The sequence below is a fragment of the Gopherus flavomarginatus genome, chromosome 3 (genome assembly GCF_025201925.1).
Source record: "Gopherus flavomarginatus isolate rGopFla2 chromosome 3, rGopFla2.mat.asm, whole genome shotgun sequence".
In the NCBI taxonomy this organism is placed as follows: Eukaryota; Metazoa; Chordata; order Testudines; family Testudinidae; genus Gopherus; species Gopherus flavomarginatus.
In genome coordinates, this window is record NC_066619.1 from 254,431,194 (window position 1) to 254,454,398 (window position 23,205).

Below are 23,205 nucleotides of genomic sequence, written 5' to 3' on the forward strand. Positions count from 1 at the left end.
CCCCCAGGAGTAGAGAGTTAAAGAAATCCCTATGACAACCCAGTTCTTGTTTCTCTATCCCCTTCCCATCCACCAGACACTTCCCCCTCAGAGCCCAGCCATGGTCCCCCCATTTAATACACTCAACCCCCCTCCATCCCAGAGCCTAGCCTCAGGACTCTGAGCCCAGATACCCCACACCCAGCCCAGATACCCCTCCCCCGAGCCCAGCAGCTGTCCCCTGATGCTTGGTACCAGGCATGCTTGGAGTTTCCTGTGCGCCGTCCTTTCATTCCCTCAGGACATGCTGGGAACTGCAGCTGCCAGGAACCCTCTAGCTCCCTCTCCCTTCTCCCAGCAGTGTCTTCTATGTGTGAATTGGGCTCTGCGAGGTCTAGTGGCAGCTAGCAGCACTGCAGCCCATTACTGTGGGGGAAAGGAAATTCTGCGTGCATGTTAATTTCAGCAAAATTCTGCATTGCGCAATGGTGCGGCATTCCCCCAGGAGTACACTGCTCTGCCTGAGAGGACAGATGCTGCCCCACTACTCCCTCCTCAGAAGTATCCTGAAGCCCTGCCCCTACACACCGAGAGTGTCACAAAAGTGAGCGAGAGGGACAGAGCTGCCTGCGCTGCCAGGGAGGGGGACGTGACCACTCTTCTCTTTGCTTCCCTTTGCTTCTCCATCACAAGTCATTTTTTCTGCAGTGAAGCAAAGAAATCTGTGGGGGAGCATATATTCTGCACATATGCAGTGATGCAGAATTTCCCCAGGAGTACTGTATATTCCAATTGAATGAGCTAGCAGTTAGCCCAGGGAAATTGCCTATCTTTCATGGAAAAATGCCATTTTGAGCTGTGGAAAAAAGGCCCTTACTGGGCTTTCTTCCAAAACATAGAGAGTATATGAGTAAACCTGGGTAACGAATCTTGAGGAGTCAGACTACTTTCATGTTGGTGATACAGAATAGAAGATAGTTATCTCTGGCATTGGTGCCCACAGGTATCTTTGGTTGTATTCTTCATGCTTTCATATAGAGTTTTAGAAGAATCACAAAGGTCTTCTGTGCAGCTGAGAAGAGTCTGTTTAGTGTAGTCTCACTATGGCAAAGGAGATAAAAATTATCCTTTCTCTTGATTTATGCAGTGTAGTTGTAGCCATGTTGGTTCCAGGATATTAAAGAGACAAAGTGTCTTATTGGAAGTTGATCCTATAAAAGATATTACCTCACCCACCTTGTCTCTCTAATCCTTTCTCTTGGGTCTGTCATTCAGTCATCCTATATTCATAAAGCGGGGAAAGGGGAAGAAGCTTCCTGGCAGGGCACTTGGACTACATTTTTAACAAAGTACAAAAGGCTTTAAGTGCTCACCTCACAGTCAGAAATATTCAGATTTTTTTTTTAAAGAAAGAATACTCACCTTATCAGGGAAGATCAGAGGTGATCTGTCACCAGAGTGTGATGATAAACACTTTATTCTGATTGTGACTTTGTTTGGCCCCAACAGTATTCTTAACACCTTCGCATGTTTCTACATAGTGTACTCTGTTTGAATTTTGATTTTGTAGGCAGTCACAAGCCACCTAAAGACCTGTCATCACATCCAGCTGACAGACTACCTCCTAGCTTGCCTTTTTTTGGTGGTAATCATGTCAAAATATATGGTATTCTAATATCCTCTTTGGCAGGGTAACAAGCCTTGTGGATTGGAGGGAAGCAGTGATGTGATATACCTCGACTTTAATAAGGGTTTTGATACGGTCTCACATGAACTTCTTATAAACAAACTAGAGAAATATAGCCTAGATGACCCTACTATAAGAAGGGTGCATAACTGCCTGGAAAACCATATTTGGAGTAGTTATCAATGGTTCACAATTGGGGTGAAAGAGCATATGGAGCGGGGTCCTCCAAGAATCTATCCTGGTTCCGGTTCTATCCAATATCTTCATAAATGATTTGGATAATGGCATAGAGAGTAGACTTATAAAATCTGCAGACAACACCAAGCTGGGAGAGGTTGTAGGCTCTTTGGAGGACAGTATTAGAATTCAAAATGATTTTGACCAATTGGCGAAATGATCTGAATGAAATACGACTAAATTCAATAAGGACAAATTCCAAGTACTACACTTAGGAAGGAATAATAGATTGCACAAATACAAAATGGGAAATGGCTACCTAGGTGGGAGTATTAGGCAGTCATTTTCCATTTCCCATTCATGGAGGATAGGTCCATCGATGGCTATTAACCAGGATGTGCAGGGATAGTGGCCCTAGCCTCTGTTTGCCAGAAGCTGGGAATGGACGATGGGATGGATCACTTGATGATTATCGGTTCTGTTCTTTCCTTCTGGAGCACCTGGCGTTGGCCACTGTTGGAACCAGGATACTGGGCTAGATGGACTTTTGGTCTGATCCAGTGTGGCTGTTCTTGTGTTCTTACTGCAGAAAAGGATCTGGTTTTCTAGTGAATCACAAACTAAATATGAGTTATCAATGTAATACTGTTGCCAAAAAACAAAAAGGAAACATCATTCTGGGGTGTATGTGCAGGGGTGTTGTAAGAAACACACGAGAAGTAGTTCTTCTAGTACTTGCTCATGTCCATTTCACATGAGGTGTGCACCCACCATGTGCCCCATTGCAAGAGATTTTTCCCTTAGTGGTATCCATTGGGTCAGCTCCAGCACCCTTTGGTGCCATGCTATAAGGGGCACTGTTGGCTCTGCACCCTCTCAGTTCCTTCTTACCACCTATGGCAGTTGCTGGAACAACTCTGTGCTTCGGCACGGCATTATTCAATGGTTTTCTCCTTAGCTTAATTTGAGTATTAGTTTAGTAGTAGACTAAATAATATTAGTGTAGATAGTTAGTTCCCCTCTCTTAGCATTAGAGGGGCTCCCTTCAGTCCTGAGTGGGGCCTACCTCAGTACCCAGGCTTCAAACCTTGTGCCTCCTATGGCAAGTCTGTTCTGGTCAGTGACCTCACGCTGCAGTGATCTGACATGTTTAGGAGAGGCTCCCGTACAACTGCACAGTCAAATCTGTCGAGACCTTAAGCCTTGTATGAAGAAAGCCAGGAAAATTAGACTGAGGGCTGTCCTAACAGAAACTGCACTTAGACTGGCGTCGGAGCCAAGCTGATTGGATTCGTCTCCAGGCACTTTGGCTTTGGTATGAAGCACCCGTCTGGCACTGCACATTTCTCAGCACCTTTCTCCATCTCCAGTGCTGAGGAAGAAACATAAGCAGAAGTCTGAGAAATCCGGGATGAGTCCTTTGGCACCTTATAGACTAACAGAAGATTTGGCGCATGAGCTTTCGTGGGTGAATACCCACTTCGTCGGATGCATGTGTGACATGCATCCGACGAAGTGGGTATTCACCCACGAAAGCTTATGCGCCAAAACGTCTGTTAGTCTGTAAGGTGCAACAGGACTCTTTGCTGCTTTTACAGATCCAGACTAACACGGCTACCCCTCTGATACTAGTCTGAGAAATGACACTCCTTGGTGCTGAGAGAGGACAAACGGGGAGAGCAGCAGAGTGCTACCTGCCTTGCGGCACTCCTCCATCCCCCGATTCCCTAGAGACACTATCAACTGTGCCCCGTTTGCAGGGGCTGTTGAGTTTGGTACCAGACCTCCCGCCAACACCAGGAAGTGATTGCAGTGCCTTCCACCTCAAAGGCCTTCGCAGCATTCAGGGACTTACTAATCACTCCTGGTACTGCTGACCCCAATGAGACAACCTCCGATGAGCACAACGAGCAGAAGGGGGCATGGGGCTCCAAGCTCTTATCCAGCACTGGAACCCTCGCTATCTGCCAGAGTCAAATTGGTCTTTCTGTCATCTACGAGAGAATGAGATAAGAAGGAAGGTCCTCTCATGGATCAGTAACTGGTTAAAAGATAGGAAACGAATGGTAAAAATAAATGGTCAGTTTTCAGAGTAGAGAGAGGTAAATAGTGGTGTCGCACAGGGATTGATACTGGGACCAGTACTATTCAACATATTCATAAATGATCTGGAAAAATGGGTAAACAGTGAGGTGGCAAAATTTGCAGATGATACAAAACTACTCAAGATAGTTAAGTCCAAAGCAGACTGCAAAGAGTTCCGAAGGACTCACACAAAACTGGGTGACTGGGCAACAAAATGGCAGATGAAATTCAATGTTGACAAATGAAAAGTAATGCACATTGGAAAACTTAATCCCAACTATACATATAAAATGATGGGGGTCCAAATTATCTATTACTACTCAAGAAAGATCTTTGAGTCATTGTGGATAGTTCTCTGAAAACATCTGCTCAATGTGCAGCAGCAGTCAAAAAAGCTAATGTTAAGGAATTGTTAAGAAAGGGATAAAAAAGAAAATATCATATGGCCTCTATAAATCCATGGTACTCCTATGTCTTAAATATTGCATGCAGATGTGGTCGCCCTGTGACGGGTTGAACCCCTTGGAAGCCACCTGATGTGCAGAGATGCCACTGGGTCTACTTGTTCTGCCAGCATGGGTCCCTTTTAACCTGTCTTGCTGAGCCAGGCTCCGCCACCTTTTCAAACCAAGCACAGAGGCAGGACCACAGCCAGGTGCACAGAGAGACATAGATCCGCTCTGAGAAAGCTCAGCTGACGGGGCTTGCCACAGCACCTGGATGTCCACCCCCCAGTGGAGTACAAACCCATTAAATTTGCCTCTTCCATCAATGTGGAGGAGGGTATGCACAACTTCTCGCTCTCCAGTTTGAAATTACATAAACTAGGTTATGTTATAAATCAGAAATAAATGTATTGAATATAACAGGTGTATTTTAAGTAGTTAAGGAGGTAGCAGACAGAACAAGGCAGATTACTAAGAAAATAAAACAGAGCACACAATCTAAGTTTAATACACTAAAGAAACTGGTTACGTGTAAGTTCTTCACCTTAAATGGAATTCTAATAATCTTCACAGGCCAGATGCCCTTCCAGCCTGGGTCCAGTTCTTCCCTCCAGTTTAGTCTTAGTTGTTTCCAGCAGTCATCTTGGGTGGAGTAGCAGGGGAGAACTGACGACCTGGATTACCTCACTCCCCACCCTTAAATAGGATTTGCGTAAGGCGGGAGTCCTTTGTTTCCTAGTTTGTTCTCCCTCTCCCCTCCAACTTCTCGTGGAAAAGTACAGAATACAAGATGGGTTCCAGTATCAGGTGACATGGGCACATGTCTCTGTATGGCTCCTGTAGCCATTCTTCACAGGAGAGCTAAGCTCTTTTACAGACCACTGTCTCTTGTTGAGGGGCCATCAGCACTGTTGGAATTTTTCATTGTTGTACCTGAAGTGTTAGCAGGGGGCGTTACCTGAAGTAATATAGTTGAAATATAGATACATAGTCAATATTCCTAACTTCAGATAAAGAAATGATACAGGCATACAAATTAGATAATTGTATTCAGTAAATCATAACCTTTCCAATGATATCTCACATGACCAATCTTGCATAAAGTATCTTAGTTATGTCATATTCATGTCATATGCATATTTTCATAAAGAATATGGAATGACATCACACACCCCATCTCAAAAAAGATATATTTGAAAAGATTCAGAAAAGGGCCACAAAAATGTTGAGGGATATGGAACAGTTTCCATATGAGGCGCTATTAATAAGACTAGGGCTTTGCAGCTTGGAAAAGAGACAACTAAAGGGGGAATGATAAAGGTCTAAAATCATGACTGGTGTGTAGAAAGTAAATAAGGAAGTGTTATTTCTTCCTCATAACACAGGAACTAGGGGTCAGTTAATGAAATTAATAGGCAGCAGGTTTAAAACAAACAAAAGGAAGTATTTCTTCACACAACACAGAGTCAACTTGTGGAACTGCTTGCCAGAGGATATTGTGAAGGCCAAAACTATAAAAGGGTTCAAAAAGGAACTAGATAAAATCATGGAGGATAGGTCCCTCAATGGCTGGTAACCAGGATGGGCAGGAACTGTGTCCCTTGCCTCTGTTTACCATAAACTGGGAATGGGCAATAGGGATATGGATCACTTGAACTTGATGATTACCTGTTCTGTTCATTCCCTCTGAAGCACCTGGCATTGGGCACTGTTGGAAGACAGGATACTGGGCTAGATGGACCTTTGGTCTGACTAGTATAGCCATTATTATGCTCTTATATGGATGAGGTGTTCCCTGATCTGGCACTGGTTCCTAGGCACTGACGGGCAGAAGCAGAGAGTACCATTCCCCCATGGTCAGCGCAGGAGGACTCTTCTTTGGAGTCAGAGATGGATCCCTTCACCCAGCCTAAGATCCGCCACTGCTACCCATTCTACATCCCACCAGCACTGGCCTGGAGGACAGTGGATGATCCAGGTCCACTGGCTATTCTGGAGTCTTTGGGGATTTCCCCTGGTACTGGGACCACTGTTCCACAGGCACTACTCGGTCACATCCAAAAGGAGGGCCCCTGCCCTGGTCCGTTCAGCACCTAACCCAGACTGTGGTACAAAGAAAGAAGATGTGGGTCCAGGAGACATAACAAGGCTGAAGAACAGGAGGAAGCCTCCCACCTGGTCCAAGCCTCTTCCTCCTCCCCCTCCAGGTGAAGCAATCTTGGGACTGAGTGGCTCACTGTCACAAGATGACTTTAGAGCCCATCGGGAACTTCTAAAGAGGACAATAGCCTTATTGATATTTTGACTGCAGCAGCCCCATCTAAAGTGGCCTACCCATCAACAAGGCTGTTATGGGTCCAGTCAGATCCCTTTGGCAGACCCTACCTTTTCTCCCTCCCTCTTCAGAGGGCAGAGAAAAAATACTATGTGCTGGCCATGAGGCACCAATATGTACGTGCTTACCTGCCTTCGGGTTACCTAGTGATGACAGTGGCCAATGAGAGGGACAGACAAGACCAGTCAAGCACTATACCCAATTAGAAGGACTTAAAGAGGCTAGACCTGCTTGGCAGAAAAATTTATTTGACTGGAGGGTTCTAGCTTTGTATTTCTAACCAGCAAATCCTGCTTTGGAGGTATGATTACAACATTTGGGAATCTCTGGAGAAATTTTAAGACTTGCTGCCTCAGAACTCCAGGCAAGAGTTTTTTCTGCCCTATTAGAGGAAGGAAACAACATAGCCAGAGCTTCACTCCAGGCAGCCCTGGACACAATTGACATAGCAGCCAGAACAATGACTTCCTCATTTGTCATGAGGCAAAGCTCATGGCTTCAGTCTTTGGGACCCCCACTGGAGGTTTAACAGTGTATCCAAGACCTCCCATTGGAAGATACCTCTCTTTTCTCAGAGGAAACGGACATGCAAAGTTCCGTGGTCTGAAGATTTCCAGGTCTGCCCTCAGATCACTAAGCTTCTATTCTCCAGTTTCTTCGAGGAAACATTTCAGGTTCCAGCAACTGGCCCACTTCTTGGCACCACCACAGAGACAGGATCTGCTCAAGAAAAGGAACTGGGGTTATAAACGTTGGCAACTATTCCTGTTCACCTCAACCTCACTACCGGAGTGTCTCGGATATTCGGGAAGCCCCAAACAGAACTTTTGAAGGTGCGCCCAAGGGCTCTATATCAGTTTCTGCATCAGATAGTGCCTCCTTATTGTTTTTTGACTGACTCTCCCACTTCACCCCAGTTTGGTTCTTTGTTACCTCGACCACTGGATGCTGAGTACAGTGGTGGGTGGTTAAACCCTTCAGGTGTCTTCCACTCCTCCCTCCCATCCATTTCAGGGCCCCTTCTCATGAGCAACTGCTTGCCCAAGAAGTACAAGCCCTCCTATATAGGTGGGAGCTCTGGAGGAGTTTCCTCAAAACTTGAGACGGAAGGGGTTGTACACACAATATTTCCTAATCCTAATCTTTGACCCAGCCTGGACCTGCGCTACCTCAACAGTTATCTCAAGAAACTGAGGTTCTGCATGGTCTTCCTGGTCTCCATCATTCCCTCCCTAGATCCAGGGAACTAATGTGCTGCCCTTGACCTGAAGGATGCCTGTTTCCACATTTTCATCTTCCGAGGCCACAGAAGGTTCCTTAGGTTTATTATAAGCCAGACCCGTTAGCAATTCTCCCTTTTAGTCTGTCTGCAGCCCCTTCAGTTATTACGAAATGCATGGCGGCGGTAGCGGCCTTCCTCAGAAGGTGTGGTGTCCAAGTCTACCCATACCTCAGCAACTGGCTGACTGAGGGCCGCTCAGAGGCTCAAGTAAAGAACAGAATCAGCCTGCTCCAAACGACCTATCAAACACTGGGCCTGTTGATAAATGATCAAAAGTCTACTCTTGTTCCAATACAGATAATAGAATTTCTCTGGGCAATCCTAGACTTAACCTAGGCCAGAGCCTATATTCCAGAGGCTCGATTCCAGACAATGTCACATCAGATATCCAGGATTAAGGCCAACCCTTTGGGGGTACATGGCTGCATACACTTACTTGATATGACATGCAAGGCTGCACCTCAGACCCCTGCAGATGTGTTTGGCCTCTATGTACTCGCCGAAGAGACACCACTTAGACTTGGTGCTTATAGTTCCCTCTCTGGTTCTCATTTCTCTCAACTGGTGGAAGGACCCATAGTCAATTAATTAGTGCAGGCATTCCCTTTGTCACACCCTCCCCCAGTCTTCAGTATCCCTAGTTTCCAGTCTAGGTTGGGGAGCTCACCTTGAACACCTCAGGACACAGGGCCTGGGGTCCCAGGAAGAGTTCTCTCTACACACACACATCAAAGCTCAGAGCAGTCTGCTTAGTTTGCCAAGTGTTGCTTCCCCAGATCACAGGAAATGTAGTACAAGTTCTTAGAGAAAACATTTTAGCCATGTTCTACATCAGCAAACAGGGAGGAGCGCACTCCTCCACCCTGTGCCAGGAGGACGTCCAACTGTGGGACTTTTGTGTGAAGCACTCCGTTCACCTCGAGGCTACCCATCTTATGGGAACCCTGGACTCTCCAGCAGATAACCTCAGCACATCTTTCTGCTCTCACCATGAGTGGTCCCTTCACCCAGAGGTCACCAGTTTCATCTTCCAGAAGTGGGGATTTCCCCTGGTATACCTGTTCGCAGCCAGGCAGAACAGGAAATGCAAACAGTTTTGCTCTCTGCTCTGTCACAGCCTAGGCTCCCTTTCAGATGCCTTCCTGCTTCCATGGACAGAGCTCCTATTCTTTGCATATCCTCCAGTTCCTCTGATGCACAAGGTCCTTCAAATAGGGCAAGGGGAGTATTAATTTTTGTAGATCCAGCATGACCATGCCAACACTAGTTTGGCATGCTACTAGACTTGCCAGAAGCGTCCCACTGCCCCTCTCCTTCTGCCTAGACCTGATCTCACAAGATCACAGCTATTTACTCCACACAAACCTTGGGGTCCTTCACCTGAGCACATGGAAGCAGCATGGTTGAACTCAGAGAAGCAAGCCTGTTCAGAGCAAATACTCCAGGTCTTGCTAGATAATAGGAAGCCGTCTACTATGGCTACTTATCTGGCTAAGTGAAAATGTTTCTAAGTTTGGTCTTCCCTCCAATCTGTGCTGTAATACCTGCTTCATCTGACATAACTAGGCCTGGCCCTCACATCTATCAAGGTACACCTAGCAGTGATCTCAGCCTTCCATCTTCCAATGAGCAGCAGGTCAGTCTTCTCGCACAAGACGTCCATCTGCTTCCTGAAAGGGCTAAAAAGGCTTTATCCTCAAATTCACAAGCTGATTCCACCTTGAGACTTAAACCTGTCAAAACTCGTGGGCCCTCCCTTTGAGTCACTGGCATTGTGCCCTCTGCTGTTTGTCTTCTGAAAGGCCACCTTCCCAGTTGTGATTACCTTGGCCACAAGGGTCTCGGAAATCAGGGCCTTCACATCAGAACCACCACACACAGTGTTTTTTAAGGACAAGTTTCAACTGCTCCCCATCCAGCCTTCATTCCAAAGGTGATCTCGCACTTCCTTGTCAACCAGGCGCTTTTCCTGCCAGTTTTCTTCCTGAAACAGCACAAGAATTTAGAAGAGCAATGCCTTCACTCATTGCGTGTTAGATGTGCCCTAACCTTCTGTATTGAGAGGACAAAGCTGTTTTGTAGATCTACACAACTCTTCATGGCAATAGCAGAAAGGATAAAAGTCCTGCCAGTCTCAGCCCAGAGAATCTCATCCTGGATAACCTCCTGTATGCAGACATACTACAAGCAGGCGGACATCCCCCCCATCTGCTATCATGATGGCTCATTCGGTGACAGTTCAGGCCTTGTCAGTGACGCTTCTGGCCCAGGTCCTGACCCAAGACATCTCCAGGGCTGCAATCTGGTTGTCAGTGCATACCTTCTCCTCCCACCATGCCGTTGCCTAGCAGGCTCGTGATCATGCCAGGTTTGGGAGAGCAGTATTGCAAGCTGCATGTCTATAAACGCCAAGCCTACCTCCTTTGGTACCTCTTGTGAGTCACCTAACATGAAATGGATATGCAAGCACTCCAAGAATAAAAAACGGTTACTGACCTTTCTTAACTGTTGTTCTTCGAGATGATGTGTTGCTCTTGTCCATTCCATGACCCACCCTCCTGCCCTGCTGTCAGAGTTAGCTGGCAAGAAGGAACTGAGGAGGTTGCAGAGCCGGCAGTGCCCCTTGTAACAGTGCATAAGTACGGAGCACCAGAGGGTGCTAGAGCCAGCCTGACGGATACCACTGAGGGAAAAATCTCCAGCAATAGTGCATGCAGCACTTGCACACCTAACGTGGAATGGACATGAGCAACACATCTTGAAGAACAACGGTTACAAAAATGTTAGCAACCACTGATAAGGTCTCAACTCGAGTTATTGTGTCCAGTTCTGGGCACTACACTTCAGCAGGGGTGGTTCCAGACCCCAGCACGCCAAGCGCATGCTTGAGGCGGCGTGCCGCGGGGTGCGCTCTGCCGGTCGCTGGGAGGGTGGCAGGCGACTCCGCTGGACCTCCCACGGCCGTGCCTGTGGAGGGTCCACTGGTCCCGCGGCTCCAGTGGACCTCCTGCAGGACCAATGGACCCTTCACAGGCACGCCTGCGGGAGGTCCACCGGAGCCGCGGGACCAACGACCGGCAGAGCGCCTCCCGCGGCATGCCGCCCTGCCTGGGGTGGAGAAATGTCTAGAGCCGCCCCTGCACTTCAGGAAAGGTGTGGAGAAAGTCCAGAGGAGAGCAACAATAATTATTAAAGGTCTAGATAACATGATGTATGAGGAAAGATAGAAAAAATAGATTTGTTTAGTCTGGAGAAGAGAAGACTGAGAAGGGACATAACTGTCTTAATATATGTAAAAGGTTGTTATACAGTAAAGGGTGACAGATTGTTCTCCTTAGCCACTTAGAACAGGACAAGTAGTAATGGTCTTAATTTGCTGCAGTGGAGATTTAGATTAGACATTAGGAAAAACTTTCTAACTGTAAGGGTAGTTAAGCACTTGAGCAAAGTCATTGTGGAATCTCTGTCATTGGAGGTTTTAAAGAACAGGTTAGACAAACACGTCAGGGATGGTCTAGATAGTAATTAGTCCTGCCTCAGTGCAGGAGGCTGTATTAGATGACCTTTCAATGTCCCTTTTGAGTCCTACATTTCTGTTGTTCTAGTTCAGGAACAATCTCCAATTAGCCTTATGTATAGTAGGAAACACTATATTCTGTGATTCCAAGATAGAGGAATTCTCACAAAATTCAACCCCTGCCACAAAACTGAGCTCTAGAATCCAAGTTTTCATGTAAAACAAACAAAACCAAACCTCTCTTATGATTTCAGAGTTAGCTTTAAAAACATGAGCTGATTCTAAAGAGGTGTCTTCCAGAGTTTGCAAACAGCCTGAAACAATAGCTCAAAAAGTTATGAACTGTTAAAGTCATCCAGCAGAAATATTCAGCTAATATGCTTATCCCAAGTCTCACCACCTGCTGTTCCTTCCTGGCTGCCAAAAGCTTCAGCTGTCAAAACTTCCAATTGTCACAGTCGTTTTCCCCCCCCCGCCCCCCCCGATAACTTTTATACTATAAATACAAAATATATAGCACAATGCCAGTATAAAATTCTCTTGAATATTAGTACTGTAGGGCAGAATAAAACAAACAGAACTAATTTTTAAAAAATACAAGTAAAGCTGGTTGCATTAGTCACGTTGATATTCAATTCAATAACATGTCTTCTTTGTTAAATTAAATAGTATTTCCCATAGGAAATTACACATTAAACCTGTATTCCATAATTTTCACTAGCCACCACAGAATCCCAGGTGAAGTTTTACAGTATTGATTTTAACTTGTGAAACCCTAAATAGTCCTAAAGTGACTCTAGCTAACGATCTCCTGGCTTAAATGAGAGGCTGCTGTATGTAGGACATACTCTGTGAGGAGATTCTCTGCTCTGGAATACATTTCTTTCCTCCCTTTTTTCTTCCAAGACCTGTCTTTGTTAAATGGATAGAATTCTAACACACTTGTGAAGAATTAGTTACATTAATTTATGTATAGATTTCAGAAACTAGTATAGCTATCTGAAATATAATAATCCTCATTAGAAACTGTTTGATACTGAAGGAATTAGATGAACCCCTTCACTTCAGTGAAAGATGACAGAATTCCCTTGCCATATTGACGTTTAAAAGCCATGCACTTGGAATAGGGAGTGGCATCTGACTTGTATTTGCCATGGATACCAGGCACTTCTCCAGTATGCATAATGTTGTGTTAAAACCGCAAGGTATCATCTGAGGATTTAGACTTTTCTGCAGAAATTCTGTCTGGCTTTGTCTGCACTATTAAATCCAACTGTTACTAACACTGATTGTCAGCAGTTAGTTTAATTGAACCAATATTGAGAACTCTTTAGTTCAAATTCAGAGGGGTAGCCGTGTTAGTCTGGATCTGTAAAAGCAGCAAAGAGTCCTGTGGCACCTTATAGACTAACAGACGTATTGGAGCATGAGCTTTCGTGGGTGAATACTCACTTCGTCGGATGCATTCACCCACGAAAGTTCATGCTCCAATACGTCTGTTAGTCTATAAGGTGCCACAGGACTCTGCTGCTTTTAGTTCAAATTGTAGGCAAGGCCAAACTGTGTTCAGTACTGTTTCAGCAACTCACTCGGATAACAGTTTTTAATTACAGTTTTGGAAATTATGTCCCAAACAGTGTTTCCCTCTTTGCTCTTAAAGCAGTGGTTCTCAAACTTTTGTACTGATGACCCCTTTCACGCAGCAAGCCTCTGAGTGTGACACACCCCCCCATAAATATTTTAATATATTTAATACCATTATAAATGCTGGGTGCAACTGGGGTTTGGGGTGGAGGCTGACAGCTCGTGACCCCACCATGTAATAACATCACAACCCCCAGTTTGAGAACCCCTGTCTTAAAATGTAAGAGTTTCAACTACAGATCCAGCTAAATTGATTGCTGACAGTCATTGTCAATAACAATTCTTTTTCCTAGAGTAGACAAGGCCTTAACGCCTGAGATTGAATCTGGAGTGGAGCAATAAGAACTGATATATGAGTCTAATTATGTGATAAGACAGTGAATTCTGTGATATTAATTCATACAGAATGTGTCAACATCATGCTCTAAATTCAGCTAGGCATGAATTAGTATAACATAATTTCCACAGCAAAATGTTATGTTTATTATTAAATGTTTCATTTTGATATATTCATTAAGGTTCAGAATTCTTACCAGCCAATCAAATAATTTGACTTTTGCCCCTTTTTATATATCTTATTTCTCACATTGCCATTTAGCAAGAATGTTTGTTTGTTTTACATATAGCTTCATTTTCAGCTTCTTGGTACTACTGTTTTCTGCTACTGAGCTTCATTCAAGTTTACACAAGTGTTGACAGTATTGTATCTGGTCTGTTGGTAGAGGAATTCAGTCTCTAGATTTGTCAGTCTGGCAGCTTTTCACAAGTATTATGTTCACATGAAAAAACTAGTACAACTGTTTGTTGTTTTGTTTTTCTTAATCTTCTTGAATTATTTAGCAAAGCAAAATCAAGGCTTTGGCATGTGGCAGCTCTATTTTGCTTTTTGACAAAATAAAGAGAGATGAGATTGTTCGATTACTGTATTGATATTCTGTATATTGTATTTAGGAAGTTTTATGTATTAATCCACTGCTACAGTAGAATTTAGATTTATATACATTATCAGTACAACATTAGTTACTGCACAGTAGTAGTACAACTGCATGGCTAAATGTCAAAGTCACTGTGCCCTTATTAGTAGCTTACAGGTTGCTTTAACATTCAAATCTTTTGTTATTGAAAGGAAGAATATTAACCAGAACTCTCAAGTTAATATGCTGCTTTTGAAAAGAGTCATAGCATTTTTAAATATGACTGAGATAGCCACAAGAGAAATCCAAAGTGGCCACTGGGTTTTACCTTTTTTTTTTTTTTTTCTTTTTTAAAGAATAACACCCCCAAACTCCATGGCAGCTTTGATCGCGAGCCAAATATTCTGATGTGGGAAATCAAACTCAAAGCCTTCTGCTCTGGCGGGTAGAATACTACCAACTAAATCATACTAATAAATACCTGTTAGAGTAGACATTTAAACTTTGTAATTGATCACACTTTGTTCCTTTTTAAGCAATCTCTATTTGCTCATCTTAAAATAAAATATTTTAACTGTTTTTCTTTTAAGACTGTGAGCCAGAAGAGCTGACTGATTGGTCAATGGATGAAAAATGTTCCTTTTGTAACTTACACAAAGAAACAGTCAGTGTAAGTATGAATGTGATATAAATTGTTGAAACTGATTTTTTTTTTTCCCCCAAATATTGGGTCCAAAAATAGAGCTTGGAGAATGAAATTTCCCGTATGGATTCACACTGTTTGTTTTAGCTGGGGCGTAGGGAGGAATGTTAAGTTGGCAGAAATCTTTTTTATTTATGCCATTCATTCATGTCCTAGGTTCTAGAAACAAGCTATAATTGTTATTGAGATCTGTTGCCATCTTACATTTTCTAGGATCGTACCCCAATTATTGGTTCTTCACAGTCAACACCAAGAGAGGAACTGTCATCTCAGGGCCAGTCCAACACTGATAAGATTGAATGCCAAGCAGAAAATTACCTAAATGCACTCTTTCGAAAGAAAGGTAATAGAAGCATGTCTTTCACATTAAATTATGCAGTAAAAGTTTTGAATAATCTCATAATTTAGGGATATTTTTTCAATCCCAGATTGCTTTTATTACTCCAGTTTTGAGTTCTGAGCGGTTTTTTTTCTTGTCTTCCTTCTTTTCCTTTCTCTCTGTCTCCTCTTCCTTCCTTCCTTGTTTTAGGACCCGCCAGTGCAGTGCTGCTTACCTCTCCTCTCCTGCAGTTGCTATTCCTCCAATTGCATTCTGATCCTGAATTCTGCCTTTCCCATTATGCATTCTTCTCCCTTCACTCCCTGGATTCTTGAAGCATTTAAACATTTTCTTTTCCAAAGCTGTTTTTCCTATTTTAACAAGAAAATGCTTTTTTAAAGGGGGGACTTGGATATCTCAAGGGATTAGTAATGGGATATAGTTCTTCTGTCACTGATTTGACCATGGTAATTTCGTGGTGTATGTAGTGTGGATGACAAGTCAGTTTGGATCTCGATGCTAACTCAGGAATAAACTAGTCACCTGCTAGAAGGGCTACACAACTCATTTTCTCTCTTGAATTTGATGATAAATGTTTGCAAGAGTTCAGTGTCTGCCTGGTAGTTTTGACTTAATACTCTTCTTGGACCTGCTAGACTAATTGGACAACAGAGCACCAGTCATAAGCATGCTGTGCTCTCTACGACATGCATATATGTGTCTGAGCTACATTCTTTGTATCTGTTCTGCCTATTGTGTTTCAAACAGAGCAGTGACTAACCCAGGTGCTGGAAAAAGAACCGCTTCCTTTACCTCTCTGTTTCTCCATGTGTGTGGGTGGAAGTAGGAGTGGCACTTCACTCTCTTCTAAGCAACTAGAAAGAGATAGAAGAGAATGGTGTTTCATTATTTCCCAAGGAAAATGAAAAAGGAAGAATGGCTGTCTTTTCTTCCTTTACCAGGCTCAGGATGGAGAAAATATGGAGTATCTCCTTGAAATCAAGGAGGCTGGATCCTTTGTCTGCATTGATAGGACTTTTTGATCTGTGTATTCAGCATAGGCCTGCTTTAAAGACTTGACATCTTAGAAGCTAGGGGATTTCAGTCCTGCTTTTTTTCTTGGCTTCATTTGAGTCCAGGTCAGTCTTATCTCACTTTTGAGTGAATAAAAAGCTCAGCTGTGGTGTCACCTCAGTGCACCTGAGAATCATCTGTTACAGATTAATCAGAGCTCTGCTCCATGGCCTGTCCTTGGTGGGATTCCTCCTGCTGCTTCTGAGTTAAGCTTGGGGTTTGGTCTCTGCTTTCAGTTTCCACTTGTTCTGCTTCTTCTTGATGGTGGTATCTGGAAAAGTTTCTCCCATAGAGCTACTCTATACCTTGGGGAGGCTCATTACATGTGGTCTCTTACATTGAGAGCAAAGACAGAATATTTAAAAAGATCATGAAAGGTTCTTCAGTAGATCTCGAGGCATCCTGCAGTGTCATAAATCCGTCTGCTAGATATGTACTTATGGCATTGATTTTTCTACAGGTATTCATGGTTGAAAAATTCTGTTTTATGTATAGAAGCTCAGTCAAATATTGATTTAGGTAGTTAAGGAAATTTAGTAGGACATTTCAGAAAAGTCAGAGATGACATAGTGTCTGTTTTCTACTAAGCAACAGATCTGAAAGTTAGCTAGATTCTGCCCAATTCTTCCTTCTCTCTCCCTTTTGGGGTCTTTTTGAACTAATTTTTATAAGCTTGGCTTTCATTATCCCAGTGGTACGTCCCAGAGGCTATGAAACAGAGGTGCTTTCTTCAGTTAGATGACATACCAAAAGCCACCCACTCCCTTCCCCAGTCTTAGAGAAACTGCTATGGGGAAGGGGTGATATGGCTAGGAAAAAGAAATATGAAAAAAATCTAAAGTGTCTTTAAAAATCCTTTTCCTCTCATCCTGAGCAGCAAATAGTAAAATGCATGTATCAGACTAGCATAATTATTGCATGATATTACTATAAGGCAGAGTTAATATCTTTTGATATTTTTAAGTTTAACCTTAACTCTGAATTTCCAAGGTTTTGATTAGTTTTGGAATAATTACAACATCTAGCTATGTTCATTTTATTAAAATACTGAGATGTACCCTCAAACATAATTCCATCTTAATGCAGTTTTTGTTTGGAAATACACAAAATGCTCAGACCCAAATTTTCAAACTAAGTACAAATATTCATCTAAATTCCTATTTAATTTTCTAAATAAGAATGGCCTGATTTTCAGAGGTACAGAGCCCCAGCAGCTCCCATTGAAATCCGTAGGACTTGAAGAGGTCCTCCTCAGCACATTACAGAATCAGACCTCTCTGCAAGAGAAGATGGAAAGCTGGAGACAATTGCAGTAGAGGTTAAGAAGTGGAGTCACAAGCAGAGCAGGGAGCAGTACAGTCAGGGTTATTTGAGTCCTTCTAAGCAGCCACAAGCTAAGACATGCACCATCAATTGCAGTTCTCTTTTACAACAAAATGATCTTTCCTGCAAGCTATTCAAGTCTTTCCATGCTTCCCAAACCCTTATTCTCTAGCTGCTAAAACTCTCCATATCCTGACCTCCCCTGACTTGATTTCCATGGTGAATTTTGCTGTGTTTGGACCCCCTCCAATACTGTGTGTAGTTGTGGTCATCCCAAGAAAGATGAATTCAAACTGGAATAGGTGTCGAGAAGTGCTATGAGGATGATCAGGAATGGAGACGCCTATCTTACGAGATAAAACTAAAAGTGCTCAGCATGGTCAGCCTGAATAACTGAAGGCTGAGAGAGGAGATATGAGTGTTCTCTCTAAATGCATTGGGAATAAAAACCAGGGAGGAAGAAGAGCTATTTTAGCTGAAGGAAAACCACTGGCACAAGAACAAATGGGTATAAATTGGCCTTGAATACATGTAGGCTGAATATTAGAAGGTTTCTAACCATCAGAGGAGCGAGGTTCTGGAACAGTGTTCCAGTGGGAATAGTGGGGGCAAACAACCTAACTAGGTTTCAGGTGGAGCTTGATAAATTTGAGAATGAGATTATGTGATGGGGTTCCCTGTGATAGCAGGGGACTGGATTTGATGAACCAGGAGGTGCCTTTCAGTCCTACGTTCTTCGTTCCCACTCTTCGCTTGCCTATAGAGCAGCAAAGAATCCTGTGGCACCTTATAGACTAACAGACGTTTTGGAGCATGAGCTATCGTGGGTGAATACCCACTTCCTCAGATGCATGTAATGGAAATATCCAGGGGCAGGTATATATATGTGTGCTAGCAAGCAAGCTAGAGATAACGAGGTCAGTTCAATCAGGGAGGATGGGGCCCTGTTCTAGCAGTTGAGGTGTGAAAACCAAGAGAGGAGAAACTGGTTCTGTAATTGGCAAGCCATTCACAGTCTTTGTTCAATCCTGAGCTGATGGTGTCAAATTTGCAGATGAGCTGAAGCTCAGCAGTTTCTCTTTGAAGTCTGGTCCTGAAGTTTTTTTGCTGCAGGATGGCCACCTTAAGGTCTGCTATAGTGTGGCCAGGGAGGTTGAAGTGCTCTCCTACAGGTTTTTGTATATTGCCATTCCTAATGTCTGATTTGTGTCCATTTATCCTTTTCCGTAGAGACTGTCCAGTTTGGCCGATGTACATAGCAGAGGGGCATTGCTGGCATATGATGGCGTATATTACATTGGTGGATGTGCAGGTGAATGAACCAGTGATGGTGTGGCTGATCTGGTTAGGTCCTGTGATGGTGTCGCTGGTGTAGATATGTGGGCAGAGTTGGCATCGAGGTTTGTTGCATGGATTGGTTCCTGAGCAAGAGTTATTATGGTGTGGTGTGCAGTTACTGGTGAGAATATGTTTCAGGTTGGCAGGTTGTCTGTGGGCAAGGATTGGCCTGCCACCCAACGCCTGTGAAAGTGTGGGATCATTGTCCAGGATGGGTTGTAGATCCTTGATGATGCGTTGGAGGGGTTTTAGCTGGGGGCTGTATGTGATGGCCAGTGGAGTCCTGTTGGTTTCTCTCTTGGGTTTGTCTTGCAGTAGGAGGCTTCTGGGTATACGTCTGGCTCTGTTGATCTGTTTCCTTATTTCCTCGTGCGGGTATTGTAGTTTTGAGAATGCTTGGTGGAGATTTTGTAGGTGTTGGTCTCTGTCTGAGGGGTTAGAGCAGATGCGGTTGTACCTCAGTGCTTGGCTGTAGACAATGGATCGTGTGATGTGCCTGGGATGGAAGCTGGAGGCATGAAGGTAGGCATAGCGGTCGGTGGGTTTTCGATATAGGGTGGTGTTAATGTGACCATCACTTATTTGCACCGTGGTGTCAAGAAAGTGGACCTCCCGTGTAGATTGGTCCAGGCTGAGGTTGATGGTGGGGTGGAAGCTGTTGAAATCATGGTGGAATTTTTCCAGAGTCTCCTTCCCATGGGTCCAGATGATGAAGATGTCATCAATGTAGCGTAGATAGAGAAGGGGTGTGAGTGGACGAGAGCTGAGGAAGCGTTGTTCCAAGTCGGCCATGAAGATATTGGCATATTGTGGGGCCATGCGGGTGCCCATAGCAGTGCCACTGATCTGGAGATATATATTGTCATCAAATTTGAAATAGTTGTGTGTAAGTATAAAGGCACAGAGCTCAGCAGCCAGTTGTGCTGTGGCATCATCAGGGATAGTGTTCCTGACAGCTTGTATTCCATCTGTGTGTGGGATGTTTGTGTAGAGAGCCTCTACATCCATGGTGGCTAGGATGGTGTTTTCTGGGAGGTGACCAATGCATTGTAGTTTCCTCAGGAAATCAGTGGTGTCGTGGAGATAGCTGGGAGTGCTGGTGGCATAGGGTCTGAGCAGAGAGTCCATATATCCAGATAGTCCTTCAGTGAGAGTGCCAATGCCCGAGATGATGGGGCGTCCAGGATTTCCGGGTTTGTGGATCTTGGGTAGTAGATAGAATAACCCTGGTCGGGGCTCTAGGGGTATGTTGATTTCTTCTGGTGTTAGTGTAGGAAGTGTCCTGAGTAGATGCTGTAGTTTCTTAGTGTATTCCTCAGTGGGATCTGAGGGAAGTGGCCTGTAGAATTTGGTATTGGAGAGTTGTCTGGCTGCCTCCTTTTGATAGTCAGACCTGTTCATGATGACAACGGCACCTCCTTTATCAGCCTCTTTGATGATAATGTCAGGGTGGTTTCTGAGGCTGTGGATGGCATTGCGTTCTGCACGACTTAGGTTGTGAGCCAAGCAATGTTGTTGTTCCACGATTTCTGCCTGTGCACGCCGGCGGAAGCATTCAATGTATAGGTCCAGGCTGTCATTTCGACCCTCAGGAGGAGTCCATGTGGAGTTCTTTTTCTTGTGCTGTTGGTGGGAGGGCACCCGTGTATCAGTGCACTGTTCAGTGTTGTCCTGGAAGTATTCTTTGAGTCGGAGACGGCGAAAGTAGGCTTCCAGATCGCCACAGAACTGTATCATGTTGGTGGGGGTGGCAGGGCAGAAAGAGAGTCCCCGAGATAGGACAGACTTTTCTTCTGGGCTGAGTGTGTAGTTGGATAGATTGACGATATTGCTGGGTGGGTTAGGGGTACCACTGTTGTGGCCCCATGTGGCAGGTGGGAGTTTAGACAGCTTACAGTCCTTTTTCCTTTGAAGAGAGGTGAAGTGAGTAATGTAGATCTCCTGTCTTATTCTAGTGAAGTCCGTTTGTATAGAAGTTTGGTTATTAATGAGAGTCTCCACGTTGGAGAGCTCTTTTTTGATGTTTTCCTGTTTGCTGTATAGGATGCTGATCAGGTGGTTCCTCAGTTTTTTTGATAGAGTATGACATAATCTCTCACTGTGGTCTGTGTAGTATGTAGATAACAGTGGATTTTTTACCTTTAGTCCATTTGGTATGATGTCCATCCGTTTGCATTTGGAAAGGAAGATGATATCTGTCTGTATTTGTGCAAGTTTCTTCATGAGGTTGATGGATTTCCATTCCATACGGCTAAATGCAGTGCCTTGCATGGTGTCAAGTATCAGAGGGTAGCCGTGTTAGTCTAGCTGGAAAGACTAACACGGCTACCCTCTGATACTTGACACCATGCAAGGCACTGCATTTAGCCGTATGGAATGGAAATCCATCAACCTCATGAAGAAACTTGCACAAATACAGACAGATATCATCTTCCTTTCCAAATGCAAACGGATGGACGGATTCCAGACTAACACGGCTACCCTCTGATACTTGCCTATAGAGATTATTTCAGACACATAGAGGTATTCCTGTCTTAGCAAAATGTAATTGTTCTGCCTCTAAAGTTCTTTCAGCTCCTGCTGGCCTGTGGGAGTGGATTCTGCTCTTGTAGAAGTTAGTGCACTAACCACAAAACAACAAGGTTGACTATTAGATAGTCCTGTGATTATTCAAATAATTAAGACACTTTTTAAAATACTCTTAAAATTAGAGTGAAAGTGATTTGTATTACGTTAACTGCAGTCTTCTAATGCCAAACTTAATGTATTCAAAGGCCAATTTATATCCATTTGTCCTTGTTGCCAACATATCCTTTAGCTAAATAGCTCTCCTGCCTCCCTGCCTTGTGTTACTTGCAGGATTTTTGGAGGTTTCTATTACATTTGATCCAGTAGCAACTGTTTTCTTTCTTATATTAATCATTTTTGAACAACTCTCCTTATATCTTTCAAAATCTAGTATTAAAATTGAGGAATTGGGCCAAAGTAGAGCTGAAAACTAAATGAGAAATCTACAAGTTTGGTTAAAATCTCAGGTGAAACTCCAAAAGTCTGGGGAGAATGCTCAACAAATGTTTGTAAAAATCCCTGTCAATTTTTGTTACCCTTTGTCATAATGTTCCATGTCCAGACCACCCTTTATTGCCTGAGTCAGGCCTTTGCATTCACCCAGCCTCTGGTCTTCAACATCTGGGCACTCCACCACACTAGTCCAACTATAGATATGTGCTAGTCTAGTTAGAACATGCTCAACCCTCCAGCCAAGCCCTGGTGCACAGTCCACCCCTTCAGGGGCTGTCAATGAGCACAAAAAGAAAGGAACACACATGAATTGTCCCATGACTGTGGTAAAATTCTGTTCTTCTATGAGTAGTGTTCCTACAGGTGCTTCACTTCAGGTTCGTGTGCACCTTTGATCGGAGATGTTCAGTAGCAGTGCTCATTTGACCTGCCTATGCACTCCAGCCGTCCTCTTCCCCATTATGGTAAATATATAGAGCTGCATGGGCAAAACACTTTAAGTTACTTCTCAACTTCCCTTTGGCCTGAGATGGGGTGCCTAGTATGACTCTTTCAAACTGAGTTCATAACTCAGCCTTTTCTGATAATTTAGTTTAGTTTACTTATTTTTATTGTTGCAACTTAAGTTTTATAGTTTGATATCATCTTAACGTGTTTTCTTCCTTTAACACCCTTTTTTTCCCCTCCTCTGGCCTTCCCTGGAAGGGCTATCTTCAGGAATAGTCTTTGCAGAAATATGCTGGGATTCAAATGCTGCTTCACCCACCAGGAATCGATTTCCAGTTAGTGACGGATATTCCTGGTGTCTTCACTGTCTGGGAGACACCCATGTACCATCAAAGGGTAAAATCTGCTTATCTATTAAAAGCAGGTCTCAAAAAAACAGGGAAATTAAATTTAGATTTCTTATGATGTAGCAATCCCTACATAATCTTTTGACTTTGTCATATTATGCAACTGGGGCATATGTACACCTCTACCCCGATATAGCGTGGTCCTCAGGAGCCAAAAATCTTACCACGTTATATCGAACTTGCTTTGGTCTTGAGCATTTCCGTTATTATTGGCAAATCATTTTTGTTAGAACTAACATGGTATATGCAGTAAAGAAATCTGTTCTACAATTGTTAAATTGTATCTTCTTTAATTACAACAATTATTTTATAAGCTTACTTAGAAGATACAGAGCATTAAAAACACAGATACTAAACATTGCTAAATGCAACCAGGTGGGCTGGGTTTCTTGATTCATCCATCATTTGGTCTCCATGTAATGCTTTGGAAAATTCAAAATTCACATAAAATATAAGAAAATGCTTTTAATTACACATCCTTATAAATTGTTGTAAAAAAGGAATTTG

At 43.5% G+C, this 23,205-nt stretch overlaps 1 protein-coding gene across 14 annotated transcripts in view; it reads left to right on the forward strand.

Moving 5' to 3' along the window:
• The window catches only part of LCORL (ligand dependent nuclear receptor corepressor like), a 201,461-nt gene that overhangs the window by 86,462 nt on the left and 91,794 nt on the right, over window positions 1-23,205 (forward strand). For 13 of the 14 annotated variants that reach the window (XM_050947276.1, XM_050947272.1, XM_050947273.1 and 10 more), the window contains 2 exons: window positions 14,657-14,736; window positions 14,983-15,112. The exons of the other annotated variant lie outside the window; for it this stretch is intronic. In XM_050947276.1, coding sequence (XP_050803233.1) covers window positions 14,657-14,736; window positions 14,983-15,112 — 210 coding nt within the window. The remainder of the gene's footprint in view (window positions 1-14,656; window positions 14,737-14,982; window positions 15,113-23,205) is intronic. 14 annotated transcript variants of the gene reach the window in all.